Source organism: Bos taurus, chromosome 25 (assembly GCF_002263795.3).
Source record: "Bos taurus isolate L1 Dominette 01449 registration number 42190680 breed Hereford chromosome 25, ARS-UCD2.0, whole genome shotgun sequence".
NCBI classification, from domain to species: Eukaryota; Metazoa; Chordata; class Mammalia; order Artiodactyla; family Bovidae; genus Bos; species Bos taurus.
This window is the reverse complement of record NC_037352.1, coordinates 30626520-30652739: the sequence shown is the minus strand read 5'-3', so window position 1 is coordinate 30652739 and position 26220 is coordinate 30626520. Positions and strand designations below refer to the sequence as shown.

Here is a 26220-nt window from a genome sequence, read left to right as displayed (position 1 = left end):
CTCCAGTAGCATACTGGGCACCTACTGACCTGGGGAGTTTCTCTTTCAGTACCCTATCATTTTGCCTTTTCATGCTGTTCATGGGGTTCTCGAGGCAAGAATACTGAAGTGGTTTGCCATTCCCTTCTTCAGTGTACCACATTCTGTCAAATCTCTCCACCATGACCCGCCCGTCTTGGGTTGCCCCATAGCCATGGCTTAGTTTCATTGAGTTAGACAAGGCTGTGGTCCTAGTGTGATTAGATTGACTAGTTTTCTGTGAGTATGGTTTCAGTGTGTTTGCCCTCTGATGCCCTCTTGCAACACCTACCGTCTTACTTGGGTTTCTCTTATCTTGGACGTGGGGTATCTCTTCACAGCTGCTCCAGCCAAGTGCAGCCGCTGCTCCTTACCTTGGACAAGGGGTATCTCCTCACTGCCACCCCTCCTGACCTTGAACGTGGAATGAATGAAAGATATAAACACCTGAATGCAGAGTTCCAAAGAATAGCAAGAAGAGATAAGCAAGTCTTTCTCAGCGATCAGTGCAAAGAAATAGAGGAAAACAACAGAATGGGAAAGACTAGAGATCTCTTCAAGAAAATCAGAGATACCAAGGGAACATTTCATACAGAGATGGGCTTGATAAAGGACAGAAATGGTATGGACCTAACAGAAACAGAAGATATTAAGAAGAGATGGCAAGAATACACAGAAGAACTGTACAAAAAAGATCTTCATGACCCAGATAATCATGATGGTGTGATCACTGACCTAGAGCCAGACATCCTGGAATGTGAAGTCCAGTGGGCCTTAGAAAGCATCATACGAACAAAGCTAGTGGAGGTGATGGAATTCCAGTTCAAATCCTGAAAGGTGATGCTGTGAAAATGCTGCACTCAATATGCCAGCAAATTTGGAAAAGTCAACAGTGGCCACAGGACTGGAGAAGGTCAGTTTGCATTCCAATCCCAAAGAAAGGCAATGCCAAAGAATCCTCAAACTATCGCACAATTGCACTCATCTCACATGCTAGTAAAGTAATGCTCAAAATTCTCCAAGCCAGGCTTCAGCAATACGTGAACCGTGAACTCTCATATGTTCAAGCTGGTTTTAGAAGAGGCAAAGGAACCAGAGATCAAATTGCCAACATCTGCTGGATCATCAAAAAAGCAAGACAGTTAAAGAAAAACATCTATTTCTTGTTTATTGACCATACCAAAGCCTTTGACTGTGTGGATCACAATAAACTGTGGAAAATTCTTCAAGAGATGGGAATAGCAGACCACCTGACCTGCCTCTTGAGAAACCTATATGCAGGTCAGGAAGCAACAGTTAGAACTGGACATGGAACAACAGACTGGTTCCAAATAGGAAAAGTAATATGTAAAGGCTGTATATTGTCACCCTGCTTATTTAACTTCTATGCAGAGTACATCATGAGAAACGCTGGGCTGGAAGAAGCACAAGCTGGAATCAGGATTGCTGGGAGAAATATCAATAAGCTTAGATATGCAGACGACACCACCCTTATGGCAGAAAGTGAAGAGGAACTCAAAAGCCTCTTGATGAAAGTGAAAGTGGAGAGTGAAAAAGTTGGCTTAAAGCTCAGCATTCAGAAAACGAAGATCATGGCATCTGCTCCCATCACTTCAGTGCAAACAGTGTCAGACTTTATTTTTGGGGGCTCCAAAATCACTGCAGATGGTGAGTACAGCCATGAAATTAAAAGACGCTTACTCCTTGGAAGGAAAGTTATGACCAACCTAGATAGCATGTTCAAAAGCAGAGACATTACTTTGCCAACAAAGGTCCATCTAGTCAAGGCTATGGTTTTTCCATTGGTCATGTATGGATGTGAGAGTTGGACTGTGAAGAAAGCTGAGCACTGAAGAACTGATGCTTTTGAACTGTGGTGTTGGAGAAGACTCTTGAGAGTCCCTTGGACTGCAAGGAGGTCCATCCAACCAGTGTATTCTGAAACAGATCAGCCCTGGGATTTCTTTCGAAGGAATGATGCTACAGCTGAAACTCCAGTACTTTGGCCACCTCATGCAAAGAGTTGACTCATTGGAAAAGACTCTGATTCTTGGAGGGATTGGTGCCAGGAAAACGGGATGCCAGAGGATGAGATGGCTGGATGACATCACTGACTTGATGGACATGAGTCTGAGTTCACTCCGGGAGATGGTGATGGGCAGGGAGGCCTGGCGTGGTGTGATTCATGGGGTCACAAAGAGTCGGACATGACTGAGCGACTGAACTGAACTGATAGAGTCCATGGGGTCAGAAAGAGTTGGACATGACTGAGTGACTTTCACTTTCATTTTCTGTGTATTTTTGCCACATGTTCTTAGTATCTTCTGCTTCTGTTAGGTCCATGCAATTTCTGTCCTTTATTGTGCCCATCTTTGCATGAAATGTTCCCTTGGTATCTCTAATTTTCTTGAAGAGATATCTAGTCTTTCTCTTTCTGTTGTTTTCCTCCATTTCTTGGCATTGATCACTGAGAAAGGCTTTCTTATCTCCCCATATGCTGGGTCATATGGTTATTCTTTTTTTATTTTTTTAAAGAACTTCCATACTGTTCTCCATAGTAGTATATCCATTTACATTCTCACCAACAGTGTAAGAGAGTTCCTTTTTCTCTATACCCTGTGAATGGAATCTTTTACTAGTAACCAGCAGCTGCTCAGCTTCTTATCTTTATCCGTGTAGTAGTCAAGGAGATAAGAAATAGATAAGCAAGTGGAGTGGCTGCCACTCAAGCAAGCCTCTACCAGAATAATTCCAAAGAACTTCTCAGAGTGAATTGCAGTTCACTCAGTCCCACTTCACCAGAGAGCATTGTTCAAAAGATATTCTTTTATTCTTGTACTTAGCCTGCTGGCAAGCATTCCCAAGAGATCTTATGCCTGTGGCCTGTGGATCAAAGATAGTTCTCAAATACTAGGAACTTTGCTGCCAGTTGGAATTAAGCAAATAGGAAATATACCTCCAAAATGTAAGCAAGTTTAAAAACAGCCCAGCTGTAATATTATTTATGCTTTTAAAAGTTTCCCTAAGAAAACTCTTCAATCATATATTTTTGGCAAACAGGATAGGAACAAAACAAAAATATTCTTTTTCATCTCTCTTGAAGGGCTAATCCTTTTAACCTATACTGTGTCTAATGGCTTAGTGGTAAAGATTCTGCCTGCAATGCAAGAAGCATAGAAGATGTGGGAGTGATCCCTGGGCTGGGAAGATCCCCTGGTGAAGAGTATGACAACCTACTCCAGTGTTCTTGCCTGGAAAATCCCCTGGACAGAGGAGCCTGGTGGGCTACAGTCCATAGGGTTGCAAAGAGTCAGACATGACTGAAGCAACTTAGCATGCACGCACATCTTAGTCTAACATCCCTTTAATGTTGCTGTTCATTTCCATTTAAAAACAAGGAAATTGAGACTCAGATGAAATACCTTATATCACTAGAGTAAGTTGCGATGATACCATTTGAAAAGGCAAAATCAAAAACTATTGTTTGTAGATATTATCTTTTTGTTGGCCTAGTGAAGTGAAGTCGCTCAGTTGTGTCCGACTTTTTGCCACACCGTGGACTGTAGCCCACCAGGCTCCTCCGTCCATGGTATTCTCCAGGCAAGAATACTGGAGTGGGTTGCCATTTTCTTCTCCAGGGGATCTTCCCGACTCAGGGATTGAACCCAGGTCGCCCACATTGCAGGCAGACGCTTTAACGTCTGATGCACCAGGGAAGCCCTAGCCTTATTTCCTTGTTTTTAAATGGAAATTTCCTTGTTTGTCCTCAATTTCCTTGTTTTTACATGGAAATAAAAGAACAGCAACATTAAAGAGTTGTTAGACTAAGAGATGTGCGTGCATGCTAAGTTGCTTCAGTCATGTCTGGCTCTTTGCAACCCTATGGACTGTAGCCCCCCAGTCTCCTCTGTCTAGGGGATTCTCCAGGCAAGAGTACTGGAGTGGGTTGTTGGCCTAGCCTTATTGTAATTTGGATCCCTGGTGGCCCAGATGGTAAAGCATCTGCCTACAATGCTTAAGACTTGGGTTCAATCCCTGAGTCGGGAAGATCTCCTGGAGAAGGAAATAGCAACCCATTCCAGTATTCTTGCCTGGAAAGCCCCATGGGCAGAGGAGCCTGGTAGGCTACAGTCCATGGGGTCCCAAAGAGTCGAACACAACTGAGCAACTTCACTTTCACCACTAGAATGGGCTTCCCAGGTGGCACAGTGGTAAAGAATCCACCTGCCAATGCAGGAGATTCAGGTTCTATCCCTGGGTCAGGAAGATCCCCTGGAGGAGGAAATGGAAACCCATTCCAGTATTCTTGCCTGGAAAATCCCATGAATGGAGAAGCCTGGTGGACTGCAGCCCATGGGATTGCAAAAGAGTTGGACACAATTTAGAGACTAAAGAACAACAAATCATTAAAACATCATAAGTGATAAAAAAGAGTGTTTATTACCTAGTGTATGTATGTAATGTATATAAAACAAGATATGTGAAGATGAAAGAAAAATGCCTTGAAAGATTGATTCCCCAGTGTCTCATGTCTTATTAGTAATAAAATATATTGAATTCAGTTACTTTGTCAGAAGTTTTTCATGTTTCATTTTATCTAATTCTCCCACAACCATACTGTCAGGTGGGTGCTATTTTTATCCACATTTTTATAGATAAGGCAGCTGAGAGTGGCAAGTTAAAACCACTTGCCTGTGGTCATAAAGCTAGAAATTAGCAAAGCCATTGCTTTTAACCACTGTGCAATTTTCCTTGTCCACTAATCGCCATAGAAAGGTTTAGTTTTTCTACCTTTCTGTTCAAGCCACTAGCAGATATACATTCTAAATCCAGATTTGATTCTGTTTAAATATATTTAATGGCTCCTAATGTTATCAGGAAAGTTTGTATTAATTTTTGAAAAGCTAAGTTGAATGACCTTAGTTGGATGTCATGTTCTCTATGAACCTTCCCTGATGCTAATCTTCTGTGTGTAGCCTAGCCTTTAGGACTTCCCTGCCAATGCTTTGGGCTTCTTTAGAAGCAGTGTCTGGTTCATTTATTGGCCTTTATTTATATTGCTCTCACCAAGTTGGTTCTTCATGCACAGTGGATGGTTAATAGATGTTTATGGAATTGAATTGGTTGTTTGATAAATGTTTGAATTTAATTATGGTATTAACTTTCTGGTGCACACTTCAGGCACTTCAGGAAGGTCATTGCAGCCATTGGTGCCTATTGAGACCCTCAATTTTTCAGGCTGGGAATTGGTGACTTCCTACAAGAGATCAAATGCATGATTGGGGCTGATTTTTTTCTAAATTGTTCAGAACACATGGTATTATTTTTCTCTCTAGAAGAGTGTTAATGATACTGCCACACTTACCAAAATATAAAAACTTTTTATGTGCCACAGGTTTCTGTAGCATACCTTATGTGCAGCTGTATGCATCCCTGGGTTCAGAAAATCAGATTTTCAAAAATCTACTTTATATCCTATTGTATGTAGCTTGAGCAAATGGAAAGAACATGGGTTTTAGAATTAAGTACTGAATCAAATTTTGGTTCGGCTACTTCCTAGCTTCTGATTTAGAGCAAAAAATTTCATTCAATGTAATTTTTTTTTTTTTTTTAATGGGAAAGTTACACATTGGCAGCTATTTGCCTGAAATGTGTTAGGAAGTATGTTATTACTTCTTGAAAAGAAATCTATGAGTTCAATGATAATATTTTAGTATATTTTCACTTCAGTTGAATAAATTTTCATTCTAATTTCATTTTAAAAAATGGTATAAGCATACTGAGAATCACCTCTCAGATCACCTTGTAATCAAGCCCTGCAACGTGACTATTTTGAAGGAGTTTGAATAAAGTCATCCACAGATGGTAAAGGTATGTCTCGGCAGTAAGTACCGTATGGACATACTTAGGGCAAATCCCAGATGAGAAAGGGCAGATTTGGAGAAGATCATAGCAGTGAGTACTGTAGTAAATTTACAAGACAGACTTTTTCTCAGTTCCAGTAGTAATTGCTTTAGATACATATCTAAGTGCAGACTTCAATATTGTGGCAATTTTAGTTCCTCAGCAAAACAGTTTTACACAATTACCAAGGGACTCTCTTAAAATGACCTCCTAAGTCTGCTAACCAGCAGTTGCAGCTAATGATAAGGTCTGCTTATCTTCATGTCCTCCATCCTCTGATCTACCCTTTTGAATTACCCAGATCTTGGTCTTCGGTTTGTTTTTAGGTTCTTTGAGCTGCTATCATGGAACCAGTCTTCCAAGAGCTTCTTCATATCTGATGTGAATTAGGGGCTTATCCTAGAACATTTTGATTTTGAGAGCCCTGATAGTATTAACTTCACATGTTTCTTGATTAGGCTGATAATAGTGAGAATATTCCATGATTGCTTTGTGTCTTAAGGCCCGCCCCTTCTTTTTTTGTAAAGTAACATTGTAATTTTTCAGTGTTCAGAAAATAGAAGGGTTGAAGTTTCTGAATTCTTGGCCTTATGGATTGCAGTTTTGTTTACTTGTGCTCTGAAGTTGCAGAGCCAGAGACACACTGATGCTACCTGAAGAAGCATTTAAAACCTTTGAGGACTGAAATGGAACAATGAGTCTCTCTGATACTATAGAGAATGGACGGTCGCCATCCATTTTGCACTTGGTTCCTTTGAGGATTCAGTATATCCACACAGTGAATTAACTAAGGCTGTTTGAGTAACAGCCAGTGCAATAATGAACACTTTTATGCTTTTTAAAATGACTGTGGGTAGTCTGATCATGGTGATTCCAAAATGGCAGCTGGATTTTCATTGCTCTTCTGGGACTTGTGTTGAGAAATATGCTTTTAGCTGATATTCCCCTTAAATAGGAATTCATTAGGGGTATCCATTAGCCAATGAACTATAAGAAAAAAGGGCACTTTAGTTATTTTAGAGAGGAAAATGCTATTAGCTATTTATATGCTAGGTGAATTTGAAGAATTCTTCCCCCATCCCAATCTGGAAAATTGATTTTAAAGTCATTCTATTTTATTTAGAAAGAAGGAAAAGTGGATTATTTTAGTAGCTTTAAGTCTTGTGTTTCTGCTATATTTATCCAAAGTATTCAAATTTTAATTTCTATGTACCTTATTTGCAAATTGGTTTTTCTTGCACTTTTATGGCAGTTTCTTATTTCTAAGGATCGAAGCTTTTTAATGTACTTCTCCCTGCAAGGGATAACATTTATGTATCTCTTCTTCCTAAAACTATTAAAGAAAGTGTAAAAATGTAAATTTATACCTGTGATGTTATCTTTTAAATATTTTGTCCTACACAGACTTTCTGGTATAAAAATAGCAAAAGGATACTAATCAAATGAAAGCAATAAATCCTGAACACTCACTAAACTATTAAGATGTTGTAATTTCACATGGAATTAGTTGGTGGGCAGTGGCAGGTGTACGAGGTCTTCCCCTTCAAACATCAGTGAGGTTGGGACAATTTAGGGGGAGGATATTAATTCTTGAGTAGTGACGGTTGTTTTTTTTGTTTTTGTTTTTTTTTCTCATTTTTCTCTGTTATTTAAAATGTAAGTACAGAGAAGCATGGTAAATTAAATGAAAATATGTTGCGTTTAACTTTGAATCATAATGCTGTCTAACGTGTGTGACCCTGGGCATGAGTTGTTGCCTTTCTGTGTCAGTTTCTCCATCAGAATTGTAGCTTTGGACTAGATCGTGGTTCCCTTTTATGTGTTTTCTTGGGAAGTGTGGTAGCACCCTAGCAGCCTTATAAAGTCACAGCATAAATACAGTAAGCGTGTGTCTTATTACCTGTCTTCCAGATCTACTTTACAAGGTTTTTGGCAAAACCTTAATTTTATATTAAAACAAACATATTGATGACTAAAAGGAATATGAATGTATTCATACATATACATACATGAATGTATGTATGTAACACCAAAATTGACAGAATTATGTATGTAACACCCAAACTGAAAGAAGAATTATGCTAACAGCAGGCCACAGAAAGAGTCCTCTTGTTTTTTTTTTTAATTTTCATTTATTTTTGACTGTGCTGGGTCTTTATTGCTGCACACGGACTTTCTCTAGTTGTGACTAGCAAGGGCTACTCTCTAGTTTCATTGTGCAAGCTTCTCATTGCAGTGGCTTCTGTTGCAGAGCAGATGCGTGGGCTTCAGTGGTTGTGGATCCTGGGTTTAGTTGCCCTGAGGTATGTGGAATCTTCCTAGACCAAGGATCAAATCCGTATCCCCTGTATTGGCAGGCAGATTCTTAACCATTGGACCACCAGCGATGTCCATCCTCTTGTTTTATATTCACTCTTTTCTATCGTTAAGGGTGCTTTGTTGGAAAAATTTTAGTATCAGTGCATTAGATGACAGTTTCTTCTTCTGAAGTTATGAAACCATTGAATGCATTTACACTTTGAATTCTTCTCCTCCCTGTCATAAATCAGTGGCATTTTTCTGAAGCAGGGTTCGTGTATTTTATTTTCATGAAACCTCTCGATGTTGTTTGATAAGAACTCTGCTTAGAGATCTTGTCCTGAATGGAGGGTGCTTAGTGTTGAAACTGAGGGCTGGTGGGTGAGAGATTAAGAGCAATTCTATAAGCACACTAGTCTCATCAGATGTTCCTTTCAAGCCTCTCTGCCCCTCAAAGGTGATTCTCTATTTCTGAGACCCATTGTAAATGTGCTCCTCCCCTGCCATTCCATTTTGCCTGATTCTGAGCAAATGGGAATCCATGCTTCTGAATTTAGTGGTTCCCCCCGCCCCCGCCACGGCCCTTTCCTCCTATCTTCAGCAACAATATAAATACTCTTGATGGCAGCTGCTGTATTAAGCCCAGGAGCTTAAAAGATTAAAGAAACCACTAACAGCAATCAGGAGGAAGTTTAAGGGCCTTTTTTTTCCTGAAGGTTTGTGTTTTCATTCTGGTGGTTGAGTAGAAAATTGCAAACAGGTTGTGTTCAGCAGCTGGAATGCTCTTCAACATCTGGGGAGACCCAGCCTTCTGTTCATTTTCCATTTGTTGAAAGGGTAGCCTGCCTGAGGTGAAAACTGCAAGCAGATATTAGAATTCTTTGTGTGAATAGTTACTAGAATTTCTGTTTGGTAGGAATTTCTTCATAGCAATGCCAACCTGTCTTTTATTCTTCCACTAGCTTTTCTGAGCACTTAACTTTAGGTCAGTTGCTATAGAGAGGCCAGAATAGGTACCTCCTGAAGTCTTGCCCCCCGAAACAGAAATTGTCTGGACTCTTAGTGAATTCCAACTTTGGAGTGAAGAGCTGGTCTGGCCCTAGACTTCTGTCTGCATGTGGCCCTCAGGCTTTGATCCTTGGGGATTTAGGCTGTTAGAACCCATGCATTTCAAAAATGCAAGACTGGTTCAACTTTTGTTACACATTTGTTTCTTCTTCCTTCCCTTGGTTATTTCAGAGAGTGTGTCTGAGGAAATCCAGAACACCTCTTGACTTGCTGGTGGATCCTTGAAAGCAAAATTTGACAATATTCTTCATCAAATCAAAGTTTTGAAAGTTCGACCTGTTCTACTGCACCCTTCCCCTTTCTTTCACCTTCACTTTTCCCACCAGAGTTACAATTTTAGAGCTAGGTCAGGAGTCCCTGCAGTGCCTTCAGGCACTGAGCAGATAATTTAATTAGGTGGCTGTTTTTTCAGGCCGGTCATAGAGAGAGTGGGGCTTGTGGCAAACTGCAGAGTGCTTGTTTTTTCTTAACGGCACTCAAAACCATTTTTAAAAATGTAGTATGCTGGCCAAATAAAGCAGGACTGTCAGTTTAATTGCTTAAAAAAAAAAAAAAAAACTTTATTATTTTATAGGTGGATAAAGAAAAGCCAAGAGGAATTTTGCTTCAGTCAAGGTCACACAGCTGCTCAGTGGCCCAGCCAGGTCTAGAACCTATTCCTCTTGAGCTGTCTGAGAAGATATCGTTCTCCCCTAACAAGTGGCTCTTGTGGTCCCAAGTCTGCACCCATCAAAGGTTTCATGTTTGGACTTCAGTATTTTAGGATTATTAAAGCTAATCTCACTTTTGGATAAACAAATTTTGAAGGTTTGTCTGTGGGAACCCATTGTCATGGCTGGAACAGCTCTTTAAGAGGAGCTCCCAGACAGATGGCTGTGCGATTGCTCTGTAACACCACGTTGAATTTCCAAGTAAATACGTTGCACATACTGCTTAGGCTGTCTTCATGAACAGTGAAACCTGTGCTGGAGGCTAAAGATTATGAGGAACTGGTCTTTCTTTTTTAAAAGCAAGAACAGTTTGTTTCTGTTTCTTTTCTTTCTGTTCCTTTGTTTCTTTTGCTTTTATTTTCTATAGCCTCAACGGTATGTATATATGTTAGAGGGTGATTGGAGAAGGGTGCTATCATAGATTTTTCCACATCAGTGTATCTTTTATATTATTAGAACATCATTTCTTCTACTACCAAAGAAGGCTTGCTGGTTAGAAATACAATACACTTTGGACAATGCTTTGTCCTATGCTGATCTTTGCTATTTTTCCCTCAGTATAGTATGTATGTTTGTATATATTATTTTAACTAATGTATAATTGACATACAGCTTTTTATTAGTTTTAAGTGTACAACTTAATGATTCTATATTTATATTGTATTATGAAGTGCTAACCATAATAAGTCTAGTTAATATCCATCACCATATATAGTTACAGAATTATTTTTCTTGTGAAGAAAACTTTTAAGCTCTGCTGTGTTGGTACCTTTCAAATATGTGATACAGTATTATTAACTATAGTCACCACCATGGTGGTTTGTTTATAACTGGAAATTTGTACCCTTTGGCTGTTTTCACCCATTTTGTCCCCCACCCTCACCCCCCGTCTCTGTGTCTGTGACCTTGGTTTCTTCATTGCTGTTATCATTCTGTTTGCTATGTGTTTTGTTTCATGTTTAAATTAGCTTTCTTTACAAGGTTCTGTGTTTTTCTAATTTAAGGGGAAGTCATTCTCTGCCGTTAATATGTATCATGTGCCAGGCACTCTCTAGGTGCCTCCATGGTTTTCAGTAGTTCTGAGAACCTCCTAGGATAGGTATTGAAGGAAGGAAGGAAGCAGTGGCCTGAGGTTGTGTACAACTTTTCACCGTAGACCTAGAAACTGTAGGCCTGGCATTCAGACGCAGATCTAATCTAAGCCTAGTGTCCTTCCCAGAGCTGCACAGTTGCTGCTGTGCCCTCTCTCTCTCCTTTCACCTCTCACTGTGAACATGCACATTCTGCTGGCATTTCACCCCACGGAGTTTCCAGGTTCTTTTGTCTAGAGCATGACTTTGAAAAGTCTTTTGTCCTCTACACGGTTAGGAATGCCATTTATATCATGATCAGGTATACATACTCAGGTATGTACAAGTGCACATACACACTTGTACTTACATATACCACTATGAAATCGAGAAGTTCATTAACTAATAACTTACTATGTGAAGTATACTATGATACTTACTTTCCTGTTCTCTGTGTTAACACACACACATACACAGTCACACACATCCCATGTACTGTGGTGATTACCCGCTAACTTGATCTTATGACTAAGGACATGTGTAGTTGACATATGCTTACACGGAATGGAGCTCTCTAAATCTAAGGTGGAGTGTGTGGTTTCCCCTTCCCCATGGTTTTTTTTTTTTACTTTTTCAAAATGATTATTTTTATTATTTATTCATTATCAGATTCAAGGGTAACTCCCAGAAATTTGTGATAAGTAGTATAGAGGATACTTAACTTCTGAACAGTTCTTCAAAAGTAACCTTCCTATGATTTCTCTAACATCATAATTTCAAGCTTGAAATCTTTTTAAAGTAAACCATAAACCTGATTACACATCTCTCAGATCTCCATGCTCGCTACTTTTATCACATCTCACTATCTTTCCTCATGTAAACTATTTTAAAATAAAATTTTAATGGAGTGTAGTTGACTTAAAATGCTGTGTTCATCACAGGATTTTGAGAATTATCCTTTGGAGTACAGAGCATAATAGTAGAAGTTATGTGTATTTATTTACTTTTTACATAGTATGTTTGTTTTTATTTCTCCCTGAGTAGTCAAGCACGACTGGATAAAATCTTACCTGTACTGACTTAGACAACCTCAGTTGAATCCTTAAGGTTTCTGTCAGTCTTTTTTCTTCTTTTTCTTTTCCTTTTTAAAAAAAAATGCTTATTTTTAATTGGAGGATAATTACAATATTATGTTGGTTTCTGCCATACATCAACATTAATCAGCCCTAGGTATACAAATGTCCCCTCCCTTTTGAACCTCCCTCCTACCTTCCAACTCTCTCCCACCCCTCTAGGTTGTTGGAAGTTATGTTTAAATTTATTGTGGTCCTTAAGCAAGACAGATTGAACGTTGTTGATGTTTAGTATGTGAGCTGACAGAGCACTGTCAGTTTGTCGGACTGTTGGATGCTGTCCTGAAGGGAGAGTGGACAGCGTGGAGGCTCCCTCAGCATCTTGCTCACCATGTTCCATTGTGTGGCTCATAAAGTGTGTTACCAGCTTATGTTATTTACTTTGTGGCGACCCACTCCAGTACTCTTGCCTGGAAAATCCCATGGGCGGAGGAGCCTGGTAGACTGCAGTCCATGGGGTCGCTAAGAGTCAGACATGACTGAGCGACTTCACTTTCACTCTTTACTTTCATGCATTGGAGAAGGAAATGGCAACCCACTCCAGTGTTCTTGCCTGGAGAATCCCAGGGACCGGGGAGCCTGGTGGGCTGCTGTCTATGGGGTCACACAGAGTCGGACACGACTGAAGTGACTTAGCAGCAGCAGCAGCAGCAGCAGCAGCAGCAAACTAACACAAGAAAGACCAGCAATTAAAAAAAAGTCCCTTCAAAGATTCTATGGAATGAGATAACATAAGTACAGGGGAACAGCAGGTAAATGGCAGACCTGATACTGGTGTTGTTTTTGTGAGCTCCTTATCAACTATGTTGCTCGGTACAAACAGCAACTGTATAATCATATCTTAGAAGTTGGCCAAAAGTAGAAATTATTAAAAAACAGTTGGGGACTTAGGTTTATAGTCATAATCATTAATAACTGACCTTGCCCTCAATGAAAGTTGCATGTTGAGACAACTTAATGGCTAATGCCAGTATGTTGGTTAAAACATTAAAAAGTGTGTTCATTTTATCTTTACTTACCTTCTTATATTTATATGTATATTTTAAAAATATTAAAAACTGTCAGTGCCATATAAATATCTGTATCCATATTGGGGGAATATGCTTATTTTAGGGTACTGATAAGGGTATGTAATAAAAATTATGTAGATACCATTCATGATCTGAAGAACTATCAGTAGAACTGTTAATAGATATCTGGGTCTAGATGAAGAGAAGTGTGAAAAGATGAAGAAGAGACAGAGGATGTGTGTGTACAGATTGGAGAACAACCCTCCTTGGGGGAAGATTCAGTTCCAAGGGTGCATGGCTCTTGTTGAGGTTTGTCTAGTCAAAGCTCTGGTTTTTCCATTAGTCATGTGCAGGTGTGATAGTTGGGCATAAAGAAGGCTGAGAGTCAGGCAGCAGCTTGTGCACATCATAGCGCCTCCCCCTTCTCCTGGTGAAGCAGCCCCGTTTTAGGGCACATGATTTAACATGAGAGTGTGGGTCAAAAGCTGGCTTAAAACTCAGTATTCAAAAAGCTAAGATCATGGCATCCGGTCCCATTATCATGGCAAATAGATGGGGAAACAGTGGAAACAGTGACAGACTTTATTTTCTTGGACTGCAAAATCACTGCAAACGGTAACTGCAGCCATGAGATTAAAAGACTCTTGCTCCTTGGAATGAAAGTTATGACATACCTCTACAGTGTATTAAAAAGCAGAGACATCACTTTACCAACAAAGGTTTGTCTAGCCAAAGCTATGGTTTTTCCAGTAGTCATGTACAGATGTGACAATTGGGCCATAAATAAGGCTGAGAGTCAAAGAATTGATGCTTTCAAACTGTGGTGTTGGAGAAAACTTGAGAGTCCCTTGGGCTGCAAGGAGATCAAACTGGTCAATCCTAAAGGAAATCAACCCTGAATATTCACTGGAAGGACTGATGCTGAAGTTGAAGTGCCAGTACTTTGGACATCTGATTTGAAGAGCCAACTCATTGGGAAAGAGTCTGATGCTGGGAAAGACTGAAGGCAGGAGGAGGAGGACTGACAGAGGATGAGACGGTTGGATGGCATCAGTGACTCAATGGACTTGAGCTTAAGCAAACTCCAGGAGCTGGTGAAGGACAGGAAAGCTTGATGCACTGCAGTCCATGGGGTCGCAGAGTTGGACATAACTTAGTAACTGAACAACAACTGTTCATCCTGGATGTGTAGCCTGCACAAGTAAGTGTATAACAACCCTTAGAATGAGGCACTAAAGGGGAAAGGAAGAGTGATGGACAGGAGACATTGATGAATGTAGTGAGCAGCAGGATAGTCCACACTCTTATTTATTGACTCATCCAGCTCGTATTCATGGAACACCCATTCTGTGCCAGCCATCTTCTCCAGCAGGAGTTGGCAAGTAGGCCTGGCAGCCAGACTTTACCTGGGGTCTGTGTTTGTAAATAAAGTGGTTTTATTTTTTTTGTTTTTGTTAACATTTTTATGTAATTTCTGTGGCAGGTTCTGAGCTATAGTGGCAGAGTTGAATAGTTGCAACAGAGATAGCATGACATGGGAAGCCTGAGTGTTTACTGTCTGGCTTTTTGCTGCAAAAGGTTGTGGCCTCTGTTCTAGAAGATGAATCGGTACTTGCTTCTGGGCTACATGGCAACTGAGCCGGGGGATGTTGGCCTTCTCTTTTATGTGCCCTGCTTGGCAGAAAACACCAGAGCCATGTTAGGGTGGATTAGGGCAGAGGGAAGAGTTAAAGCATGGGGCCACAGCACATCCATTGCTGGGCATTGGATCCGCATCGATGTGCAGTGCAGCGAGGAGAACAAAGGGTAGGAGCCTGTAGACCATGAAAACCCAAGCTTCCCAGACCCTTCTGACCTTCACCTCCACATTCCTCCTCATTCTTCACTCTCATGTTCGGACCTGGAACCTTGTTGTCACCTGAGATTACTCTTCCTTGGAAATCCTTAGTTCCAGTGTTATCCTGTCACCACAGCTCCACAGTTTGTGCCTTGGTTGGTAAAGCTACCTCTTACTTCCTTTCTCTGCTGTAATAAATAATTCTCTGAACTGTTCACATATCTGTAAAACCTTTTCTTTTTGTAAAGTCTGAAGACTTTTTATTGTACTGATTTATGTTTCTTGTTCCCTTATTACAAGATAACCTAAAGACAGATTATCTTGTTTTATTCATTTAAGTTTCTATAAAACTGAGTACTGTGTCTGATATGTAGTAGGCACTCTACAAATAACTGTTTAATTGAGCCAGAGAATGGTAAGAAGACAAGGGTTTGAGTCCAGGCCTGTCCTGCCTCTCAGTACTGTATTCTGCCCTCCCTCAGCCTATGGTCTATTTATTTCTAGCCTGATCTGGGTGAAGAAGGGATTGTTCAGTAAGTGATGTCATTTGAAAGGTGCTTTGTCTACTTTTCCATATTCAGTATGCTATTAACAATGACTTTTTATTTTGTCAAAATGAATTTTCTCTTTTACAACTAGAGTTTCAACAAAATAATTTTAGACAACATCCTAAGAACATTTTTGAAGATGACATTTCAGGTCTATTTTCCCCCTTTGCTTTAAAAAAGTATATACAGCTATAATTACTAATTGCTGCACTCTAAGTAGAGACAGATGATACATATGTTTGTGACAATTTTCCAGAGGGAGAGCTAAGTAACCAGGCTCATTTTTCCATAATGCGAATGTTATTCACAAACTATTACCATAATTGATGCACCAAGCCAATGTAGGGTAAATAATGTGTTGTGTGTGGGAAGCAAGCTAGTAGTCAATGAATATTAAAGAACAAAACCTCATTTTAACAGAGAAACTGTAATTATAATCATTCTGAATTCATACTGCAAAACCAGTTAAAATAACTTGGCTGCCATTTATCTATGTAATTCTATGTGTAAAGGAAGTAGGTATGCAAGTAGAGTTGTACAGTAATATGTATGTGCACAAACATATTTTTATATAAAGACACAGGGCCAAACTTCAGAGTAAGTCATTTTTCAAAGACATTAGATGCAGACATGAGGGGAACACAAGCAAAGTTAATCAGTCATGTTTATATTTATGGAAAAGAGTTAATAATTCTACTTTTCATAATTTTAGTTTTCTTACTTTTGTTTTTGTATTGATACATGTTTCATATTTACCTGGAATGTCTTTTTTTTGTCTTTTTTTCATTGACCAAATCCCACATCGGATTCTGTATTTTCTTCAAACCTCCTTTTTCCATAACAAGCCTTCCTCATCCACCTCTCATCCCTCTCTCACTGACTTCTGCATACTCACCAACTTCTGTGTGTGGTGTATTGATCTGTACTTTGGGGATTTGTTGTTTTGTAATAGGAAGTCATAAGTCATTTCTTCTGTGCATCACCAGTCTCCTCGACCAGACAGCCATGTCATTTCAGGAAGGAATGTTTCTGTTGGTGTGTGTATGTGTGTGTGTGTGTGTGTGTGTGTGTGTGTGTGTAGTTCCTTCTTGTCTTCCTTATGGTGCATGGTTAATGCTCTGTTTTGTAAGTGTGCGTGTAGATCCTTCTTGTCTTCCTCATGGAAGTCAGTTTGCTCATAGAGCATGGTTAATGCTGTTTTGTATGTGTAGGTCCTTCTTGTCTTCCTCATGGAGCATGATTAATGCTCTGGTGTGTGTATGTGTGTAGTTCCTTCTTGTCTTCCTCATGGAGCATGGGTAATGTTTCCCATGCAGGTGCTGACTCCTCAGTAGGTACTGTTGGTTATCTTTTTGTACTTCAAATGCTACATGATTTTTTTTTTAATCTTTAAGTTTTGTGCTTGCTTCCCAGTGTCTCTAAAAAGTACTCTAAGTGGAAAGAATTAGATCTTGCTGGTGTGCAGTTTTTGATGGAACACTTACTCAGGAATGTGGAGTATGGCTTATGTGAAGTATATAACCCCTCCATCTCTGTCAATCTGAAGTCAGAGGGAAAGATGCTGCTTTCATCTCCTGGTATTGGATGTTTTTGATACATACAGTTTAGACACAGACAAGGTGATAGGGTCAGAGTTTAGATATTTATATATTTGTAAGAAGATCATTATGTGTCTCTTCTTATCAGTCTTTTAGAAACAGCCCCCCCACCCCCCGCAGTTGATTCTGTTTTTAGTTGTACTCACTATGTTTTGGTAATTTCCTTTCCTTTCCTATTCCTTTCAGTGTCTGGGCACCTGTCACTTTTTCCTTTTATAGTGATGGAAACATGGGCGGTTTCTGATATGCTTTCTTAGCTCAAATTCCCATGGCCCTTAATGTCAGACAGAGTTCATTTATTAGCTATTTTTATCAAATTGGACACATTTTCATACAAGAAAAGTGAGTAACTAGATTATCCCTTCACACATTGCTTGTGTAGACTGAGTGAGTGAGTGAGTGAGAGTCACTCAGTCGTGTCTGACTCTGCGATCCCATGGACTATACAGTCCATGGAATTCTCCAGGCCAGCATACTGGAGTGGGTAGCCGTCCCCTTCTCCAGGGGATCTTCCCAGCCCAGGGATGGAACCCAGGTCTCCCGCATTGCAGGTGGATTCTTTACCATCTGAACCACAAGGGAAGCCCAAGAATATAGAACCCATAGTGTAAAGCTGTGTAGCTCTTCTTCCCAAAAGAGTGTTATCAGTTTCGTGCCTTTAAGGTAATCTTAAATGGTTTGACCTTCGTGAGGGCTTTTTGGAAAATTCGGAGGAAAAAAAAAAAAAAGCCTCATAGAACCTCAAGGAATACTAGGTATCAAAGATCACCTCTATGAAGCTAATTGGCTCAGAAATTAAGCACAGTTTGCTATACTTCAGGGGTAGGACAGTGTTCGTATAGTTCACTCTGTGATAGCTTGGGTTTGCTTGCCCAGATGATGATGACGACAAGGGAGGAACATTACCCAGAATAGACAGACTCTTCAGAGGAATGTGGAGCCCTGAAGCTGACCCTTTTGGAGGTTAGTCTCATCCTCCAGCCTCCCTACAGGATGGCTTGGTGTCCTTCGAGACCTTTCTCCTACCTTGAGAATCCTGGATGGGCCTTTTGGCTTGGTTCCCTCAAGGACTCTGGAAACTACTTAGCTTGGAGTGGTGCCGTTGGATGGAGTCTGTTCTTGGCAGTGGGCCTTGGCTCATTTTCCAACTGGGCTCGGTGCCTCTTAGGAGCAGAGAGGAGGTCAGACGCAGATAACACAGGCCTGATTTCTGCCTCCCGAAATGCTCAGCTGATGTGCACGTCCACCTCCCCTGAGGGCTTAAGGAAGAACACATTTATCATGGAGGGTCGTGAGTAGGAAAGAACACGCAGCCTTCTTTTCTGCTGAAGAGCAGAACGTATTGTAGGATAAAAATTGTTCTGTTGTAGTTCAGCTGTATCTCTTTGTCGTTGGTGTTCAAGTCATTTTAAGCTCTGTTGTTAAGCTGAACTTCTTAAGAGTTTCATTTGCAAACTCTTCCTTTGAAGGATCAAGGAAGCTTTTGTAAAGAGTTGAAGTCTGGGATGAGAACTGTGAGCTAAGCAGAAGTAGGGTGTGTGTGTGTGTGTGTGTGTGTGTGTGTGTGTGTGTGTGTGTAAAGCATGTGTATGAATGCATTTTCCAGAATGCATTTTCTGGACTAGCAGGGTTGAAGAAGAGAGGAAATTTCATCCCCAGCAGAGGAAACACCATGTACAAAAGCTGGAAGAGTCTTGCCATTTTTGACAGATAAATGAATCCTTCTGAAGGCTTTATAAGAGCTGTGACCAGCCCTGTTCGCTGAGAAAAGAGAAAGTCCTTGAGCGCCCATCGAACCTCTTCAGCCTCTCTGAACAAGCATTCAGATGCTCTGCCAGAGGAAATGGTGTGTTCCAAGTGCAGCTGCAGTGGAAAAGGGTTCTTTCAGTGCAGCTGAAGCAATTCCTCCACAAAGATCGTCCGATTTTAATAGTACACTGTCTGTTTAAAACAAAACAAAAAAGGCGGGTGGGAGTTGGAAGGAGAAGGAGTTTATGCCAGGAAATGAAAATGAGTTTCTGCAGAAGCCTGTCTTAGTTGTGGTTTCAGAGTTAAAAGGGCTCAATTGCTGGTTTCTTATATCTCTGTGTATGTTTTTGTGGACTTTTAATTCTCCAGAAAACACTGAGGATAAAATAGCAGTCATGTTTTATTAGAGAATGTGCTCTTATTGTCAGTGATGACTGCCTGGAAGCTCACAAGCTGTGGCACCTTTCCCTGCTTACGTTCACTGTGGAGCTGGGCGGATGTGGTGCCTTCTCTTGTCTTCTTCCTCCCTTCCTGATGGAACATCAGGTTTCGAATGTAAGCAGAGGATGATTGAGTCTCTGTTACAGCAGGTGGAGTTTCTGAATTGAAGGCTAAGAAGTGATGTTTCCAGCTGACTATACTGCTAAGTCGCTTCAGTTGTGTCCGACTCTGCAACCCCATAGACGGCAGCCCACCAGGCTTTGCCATCCCTGGGATTCTCCAGGCAAGAACACTGGAGTGGGTTGCCATTTCCTTCTCCAATGTATGAAAGTGAAAAGTGAAAGTGAAGTCACTCAGTCTTGTCTGACTCTTAGTGACCCCATGGACTGCGGCCCACCAGGGTCCTCCATCCATGGGATTTTCCAGGCAAGAGTGCTGGAGTGGGGTGCCATTGCCTTCTCCGACTCCAGCTGACTATAGCTAGCTACTAAACAAAGGTTAGGAGGTTGTGATATAATTGAAGGTGACACTAACTTTTATCAAGCTCAGTGGTGAGTCTGGAGTTGTGTTAACTGCTTTGTAAAACTATGAGGCTATTTTAATTTTCATAGGAATCATCATTTGAAGTTAGGTTTGGTTACCTTCAGTTTACAGATGAAGAACTTGAGGTTGAGAGAGATAAGTGACTAGTTTGCAGTTATACCCAGCACTTAGCACGTCCAGGACTGGAACTGAAATCCTTTTGTCTCCAAAGCTCTTGCCTGTATCCACTGCCTTCCACATTGTACTTTCTCCCATAAAGTCGGTTTTGCTCCCTCCCTCCATCAGTGTTAGGCCTTCCCCTCTTTTAAGAGACTTTAGAAAAACACAGGCAAAAGTCTACCCCTTGAATTGAGCTTCATCTCCTTCCTTGGGCTTCCCTGGTGGCTCTGCAGTAAAGAATCCACCTGCCATGCAGAAGATGCAGATTTGATCCTTGGGTTGGAAAGATCCCCTCGCGAAAGAAATCGTTACCCACTCCAGTGTTCTTGCCTGGGAAATCCCATGGACAGAGGAGCCTGGCCGGCTACAGTCCATGAGATTGCAACAGTTGGACATGACTTAGCAAGTAAACCACAACCACCTCACCTTCCATTAAGCAGTAACCTGTATTACTGCAAATGTTAGGTATTTGGTGGATAAATGAAATAGTTTTATTTTATCATCCCTTGATTCTTAGAGAATTTATAGTTACTAATTCTGTCGCATGGTTGCATTGTGTTATCTGAGCTATGTAACAGTCTTCCCGGTTTTCTCAGGGGTGGCCCTGCATGCAGTAGGATGATGCCAGGGAGGAGCCAGGGCACCTCATAGATCCAGCTCGACTACAGCCAGGTGTGAGACCTTGGTGACGTCACTTTACCTTTCTGAGTTTCATTGATTTCATCTGTGTAGTGTTTACTTCAGGTAGTTTCTCAGCTTGGGAGATGCAATGTCTGTCAGGATACAGGTGCTGCACTCCTGTGTGCACATGATTTTTTGGTGTTTCTGAAAGGGATGGTTAATAGAAATTCAGTAAAAAACATTGTGTGTGTGTGCTCGTTGTGCTAAGTCACTTCAGTTGTGTTCAATTCTTTGTGACTCTGTGGACTATAGCCCACCAGGCTACTCTGTCCAGGGGATTCTCCAGGCAAGAATACTGGAGTGTGTTGCTGTACCCTCCTCTAGGGGATCTTCCCAGTCCAGGTATCAAACCCACGTCTCTTTATGTCTCCTACATTGGCAGGCGGGTTCTTTTAGTGTCACCTGGGAAGCCCTATGCATTGTTCAACTGGTAATTCTTTCTTAAAAAAAAAAAGAGTCAATGTTTGGCTCTACTAGGTCCTCATTGCTGTGAATGGGGCTTTCTCTGGTTGTGGTGAGCAGAGGCTGCTCTTCATTGCTGTGCATGGGCTTCTCACCGCAGGGGCTTCTCCTGTCATGGAGCATCGGCTCTAGGGTGCGTGCACTTCGGTAGTTGGTGGCACACGGGCTCAGCTGCCCCTTGACATGTGGAGTCTTCCCGGACCAGGGATAGAACCTGTGTTCCCTGAATTGGCAGATAGATTGTTAACCATTGGACCACCAGGGAATCTCCATATTATTAAATTCTTACATTTTGTTTTTCTTCAATCAATGAATGCCTGCTAACAATTAAAACATGATCAAATGGGGAGTTTATTATTTCTTTTTATATAAAAAGAGACCCTTATGCTCAAAGTTAGACAGTATTTGTTTTTATGAACTTTTAAAGTCCTTTGCCAAAAAGAATGAATATTCACTAAGGCCAGGAGTCTTATGACTTGATTATGCAAATAACTTTTTGGAATCCTTCATTATGTTACTTTTTCCCTGTTCCTTTGAGTGCTTGGATTTACAGTAAAGGGGGAAAAATCACAAGGAAACAAATTAACCTTCAAAAAAATTCCCAGTCTTCCACCATCTGTCCCCAAAACAGAATATTTTGCCACCATGTCTGTAAGTAAAGTTGGTCAGTGGCCGCCCTGCCATCTTTCCCCTTCCCATTCCATCCTTCTGTGATGCTGCTCACTCTTCTGTGAGTCTACAAGCCCCTCTGGGCTCACTTCTTTCCTTTCTCAGCCTGCATTACATATGTAATCCCCTCACCACCCCTCTCACCAGCACCCTCAGTTCCTTGAAGGTCTTATCCTTCTGCCCATTTCCACTCAGGAGCATGTCAGCTGTCTGGCCTCTTGAGAGTCTGTGTTCCACTTGAGAGAATTAAAACTCTGTTTGGGTGTTGTTATATAGATCAGTGGGCCTCAGCAGCTGTTGGCTTCTTCAGTATTGCCCATCAATACATTTACTGAGTTCACTTTCTTTCTCCCCTTGGTGGAAGTTCCAAACTCTCCCCACTCAAAGCTGAAGGATATCAAACATTTATCAAGAGCTTACTATTTTAGAGAGAATATACTGAGGACTTTCCATGCATTGTTTCGTCTCCACTCTTGCCATGTGACCCAAGTTCTAAGTTCTCCTTCCTCCATCCTATCCGACAGTACTGACTTAGCATCAGCTCTGCCGATTCTCTATGCCAAGCCACAGGCTGTCACTTGCTCTCAGGAGACCTTCAGTTTAGAAGGAGATGCAGAAGAGTAAGTATGCAAGAAGAATATTGTATGATAAATGCCAAGAGGCAGTAAGTTCAGTATATTATAGATGTGCCCAAGGCAAACTCAGGCTGAGGACAAGGAAAGCTGGAGGAAGTGACAGCTTAAGTACCAGTCTGAAGGATGAGAGAATTTGATGTAGGTGATGTGACTGTATGTGCTTAGTTGCTCAGTCATGTCCAACTTTTTCGCAATACCATTGACTCTCCGCCAGGATTCTCTGTCCATGGGGATTCTCCATGCAGGAATACTGGAGTGGGTTGCCATGCCCTCCTCCAGGGGATCTTTCCAGCCCAGGGATCAAACCCAGGTCTCCAGCATTGCAGGCGGATTATTTACCATCTGAGCCACCAAAGACATAAGGAGTGTTCTAGAAAGAAGAGCTACTGAATACTAGAAAGATTCAGGAATTTGAGAGAGGCCAGTAAGAATAGAGTCCTTTTTTCCTTGGAGGAAATAGAAGCCTTCAGGTACGAACTTCATTTACGTCATCTCGCACCTCCTAAGTGGTTTATACCCTTACTTAATAATTCAAATTAGAATCCACAGAGATCCTTTATTGTACATGAATCTTAGAGGATAAGTTTTGACACACTTGATGTCAATTTTAACATCAAGTTTTATTCTGGACTTACGCAGCTGCTCTGCTGAAATAGTATTAGAATGTTAGAGTGTGTGTACTAGAAAAAACTTCTTCCAAAATATGGGAAGATTTATAATTATTGTGATGTAACTATAGAGTGTTTCGGAAGGGCTTTTCAGTGGTGTGAAAGTCTTAATCGCACATTTTGTCTGACTCTTTGTGACCCCATAGACTATATGCTGCCAGGCTCCTCTGTCCATAGAATTTTCCAAGCAGGAATAGTGGAGTAGGTAGTCATTCGCTTCTCCAGTGGTAATAACTCCTATTATTTTGAAAACTAAAAAGAAGCTACTGCTTAGCCCAGTGGTGTATAATAGCAGGTTAAAAAATGAAAGCTTATCCCCTTTCCATAAAGATATGTTGTTGTTTAGTCGCTAAGTTGCGTCTGATTTTTTGTGACCCCATGGACTGCAGTGCGTCAGGCCTCCCTGTGCTTCACTATCTCCCAGAGTTTGCTCAGACTCACGCCCATTGAGTTGGTGATGCCATCCAACCATCTCATCCTTTGTCACCCCTTTCTCCTGCCCTCAATCTTTCCCGGCATTAGGGTCTTCTCTAGTGAGGTGGCTCTTTGCATCAGGCAGCCAAAGTATTGGAGCTTCAGCATCAGTCCTTTCAATGAATATTCTGGGTTGATTTCCTTTAGGATTGACTGGTTTCATCATCTTGCAGTCCAAGGAACTCTCAGGAATCTTCTCCAGCACTATAGTTCAAAAGCATCATTTCTTTGGTGCTCAGAAGATATGTAGTAAATGATATTTAGCTCTCAGCCAACATTATACTCTCAGAAACCTTGACTGTGGTAGATCTTGACAAGCCTCAAAAGAAGGGTCTGTAGGGATGAAGTGCAGATAGTCTTTTGTAGTTTAGAGAATCCTGTAGAGTTTATTTTAAAATCCAGATTAATCTTAATTATTTTGTATTTAATAAATATTATCAATTGTTATCACTTGGGGTAGAGATCCCAGTAGGGGTATGGAGAATAGGGACAAGGGCCACACCATATTATTAATATTTTGAGAATCACTCTTTTCCATGTGCCTGATTGTCTTACTACAGTGATGCACAGGTGTCTCCCCTTCACATATGCTAAAGCCATGTGCCTGCGTTTCACTTCTCTTTCTCCATTCCATCTCTGGCATCTTGTAAAGTCAGCGCCATCATTCTATTTCACAGCTTTTCTTGAAATCTTGAAAAGTTTAACTAGTTAATAGTAGTGAAACAAAAATAAAAAACACTGTCTTTACATTTATTTCTGTGAGGGAAAGGAATGTATGTATAAGTGCCAATCATTTTACCAAGCTGTTAGTTCTTAAGGCTGAATACCAGGAGCTGTTTTGGCTGCTAGTATATTAGAAGTAAGAGGGAATGGCAAGAGAAAGCTATTCCAGTTTCTCTTTCTCTGACTACACAGGATTGAAAGATGTTGTTTCAGCTGGAGAATTTAAAACCGGTTCTTACTCACTTTTTGCTAAAAGAGACTGGGCTGTTTTTAGTGTTGTAATCTTCTGTAGGCATGGAGAAGGGTCACCACCTGATCTTGTTAAGGAGATCATGAGGTTAAAGCTGTGGCAGGGTCCTTTCTCTAAACTCTGGCTCTTGTCAGAATAATGTTTGGCCAGGTGTTAATCTGTGTCCCGAGGGGAAGTTCTGGAATTCGTTATTCATCCCTGTGGGTAGGGGTAGGAAGAGGAGTTGCCCTTCTGGGAGGGGACTGGGGCTAGGGCCTGCCTCCTGTCTTTACTGACATGTGCCATTTGTGATGAAGGCAACTGAAGCCCATTTGAGGAGTTCTCCTGTCAGCCAGCCAAGAGAGCAACCCAGAGGGAGAGAGAGAGGAGGGAGAGGCAGACAGCTCAGCAAGGCAGTCCTGGAGTGCAGTTTCCGGAGAGAGCTTGCACTGCGCTGTAGGCGCCAAGGGAAGGTGTATAGGAACATTAGGCGGAAGGAGGCCAGATTAATAGTGCATTTTCCTGTGCCTTTGCCTTCAGCCCCTCCTTTGAATACATGTCGTCCTTTGGAAAACTCAGCATCTGGAAGAAGCCTTTGCTGAAAAGCAGCTTTTTCTTCAGCACTCTGTTTTTGTTGTTTCTGTTCCTCTTTTTATTTTTACTTTTTTCCCATCTCCTTTTCCTCTGAGAGCAGGAGGTGAGACAATGATCAAGTCAAGCTGGTTCTATGTTAAGTTCAAGTATGCAGAGAAGGTAAGTCAATATGTTTTCTCTTCCCAAGGGAAACCTGCCACCTCCCTCCAGGCTTCTCATGTTGTTGAGCTCCTCTGGCTATTCAGGGAAGCAGATGAACCCAGAAGCTTTATTTGTGAACGCGTGTCCTCTGCTTTAATGATTCCTGGATGAAATGCAGGCTCTATACTTGCTGTCTGACCTTGCCACTGACCAAAAGGAAGGAGTCTTCACATTCCCTTCCAGAGGCATTATTTACTGTTAAAAGAAGAAAAATGATGAAACTGTAGTAACAGGAAAGACAGGCTATACTTCTTTAGATTGAATAGAGAATTTTCAAGAGGAATATTTGCTATGAAACTTGATGCATTTTTGCCTCTGAAAGAAATTGACAGACCCTTCCTGTTACCTGAATGTTTGCTTAGTCAGAAGTTTTTATTTGTATTTTTTCTTTCAGTTAAGTGACTTTGCTCAGAGAAAGCATCCCCATCATTTTGGCTGTTGATGAGATTATCTTTTTACTCTATTTTGGGGGGTTATATTTTAGGGAGGCAGTGAACTTTGGCTGCATCTGAAATTTCAGTATTACAGTACACTGTTTTAATACATCATGACTAGACTTTGAGGAAAGAAGTATGTACTTCCTAACACATCTAAACTTGCCTGAAGCTGTTGGCCATCATTTTGGTTCTACATCTGTACATATCACTTCTGTTGGGAATTTATTGAGTTAGTAACGAGGTTTCCAGGGGCATCCTAAAATGCCTCCCTTTTGTAATCCTTCTTTCTTTGCTTTGTTTGTTGAAAACACTGACTGTAGAATTAAGCTGAGACCCTAGAGAATGGAATCATTATATGGCA

At 41.0% G+C, this 26220-nt stretch overlaps 1 protein-coding gene across 9 annotated transcripts in view; it reads left to right on the top strand.

Annotated features, from left to right (window-relative positions):
* The window catches only part of AUTS2 (activator of transcription and developmental regulator AUTS2), a 1215681-nt gene that overhangs the window by 345190 nt on the left and 844271 nt on the right, over positions 1–26220 (top strand). The window contains exon 1 of one of the 9 annotated variants that reach the window (XM_059881700.1): positions 19740–25380. The exons of the other annotated variants lie outside the window; for them this stretch is intronic. Within the exon in view, the coding sequence (XP_059737683.1) occupies positions 25333–25380 (48 nt within the window). The 5' untranslated portion in view covers positions 19740–25332. Of the gene's footprint in view, positions 1–19739; positions 25381–26220 lie in introns of those variants that run through there. 9 annotated transcript variants of the gene reach the window in all.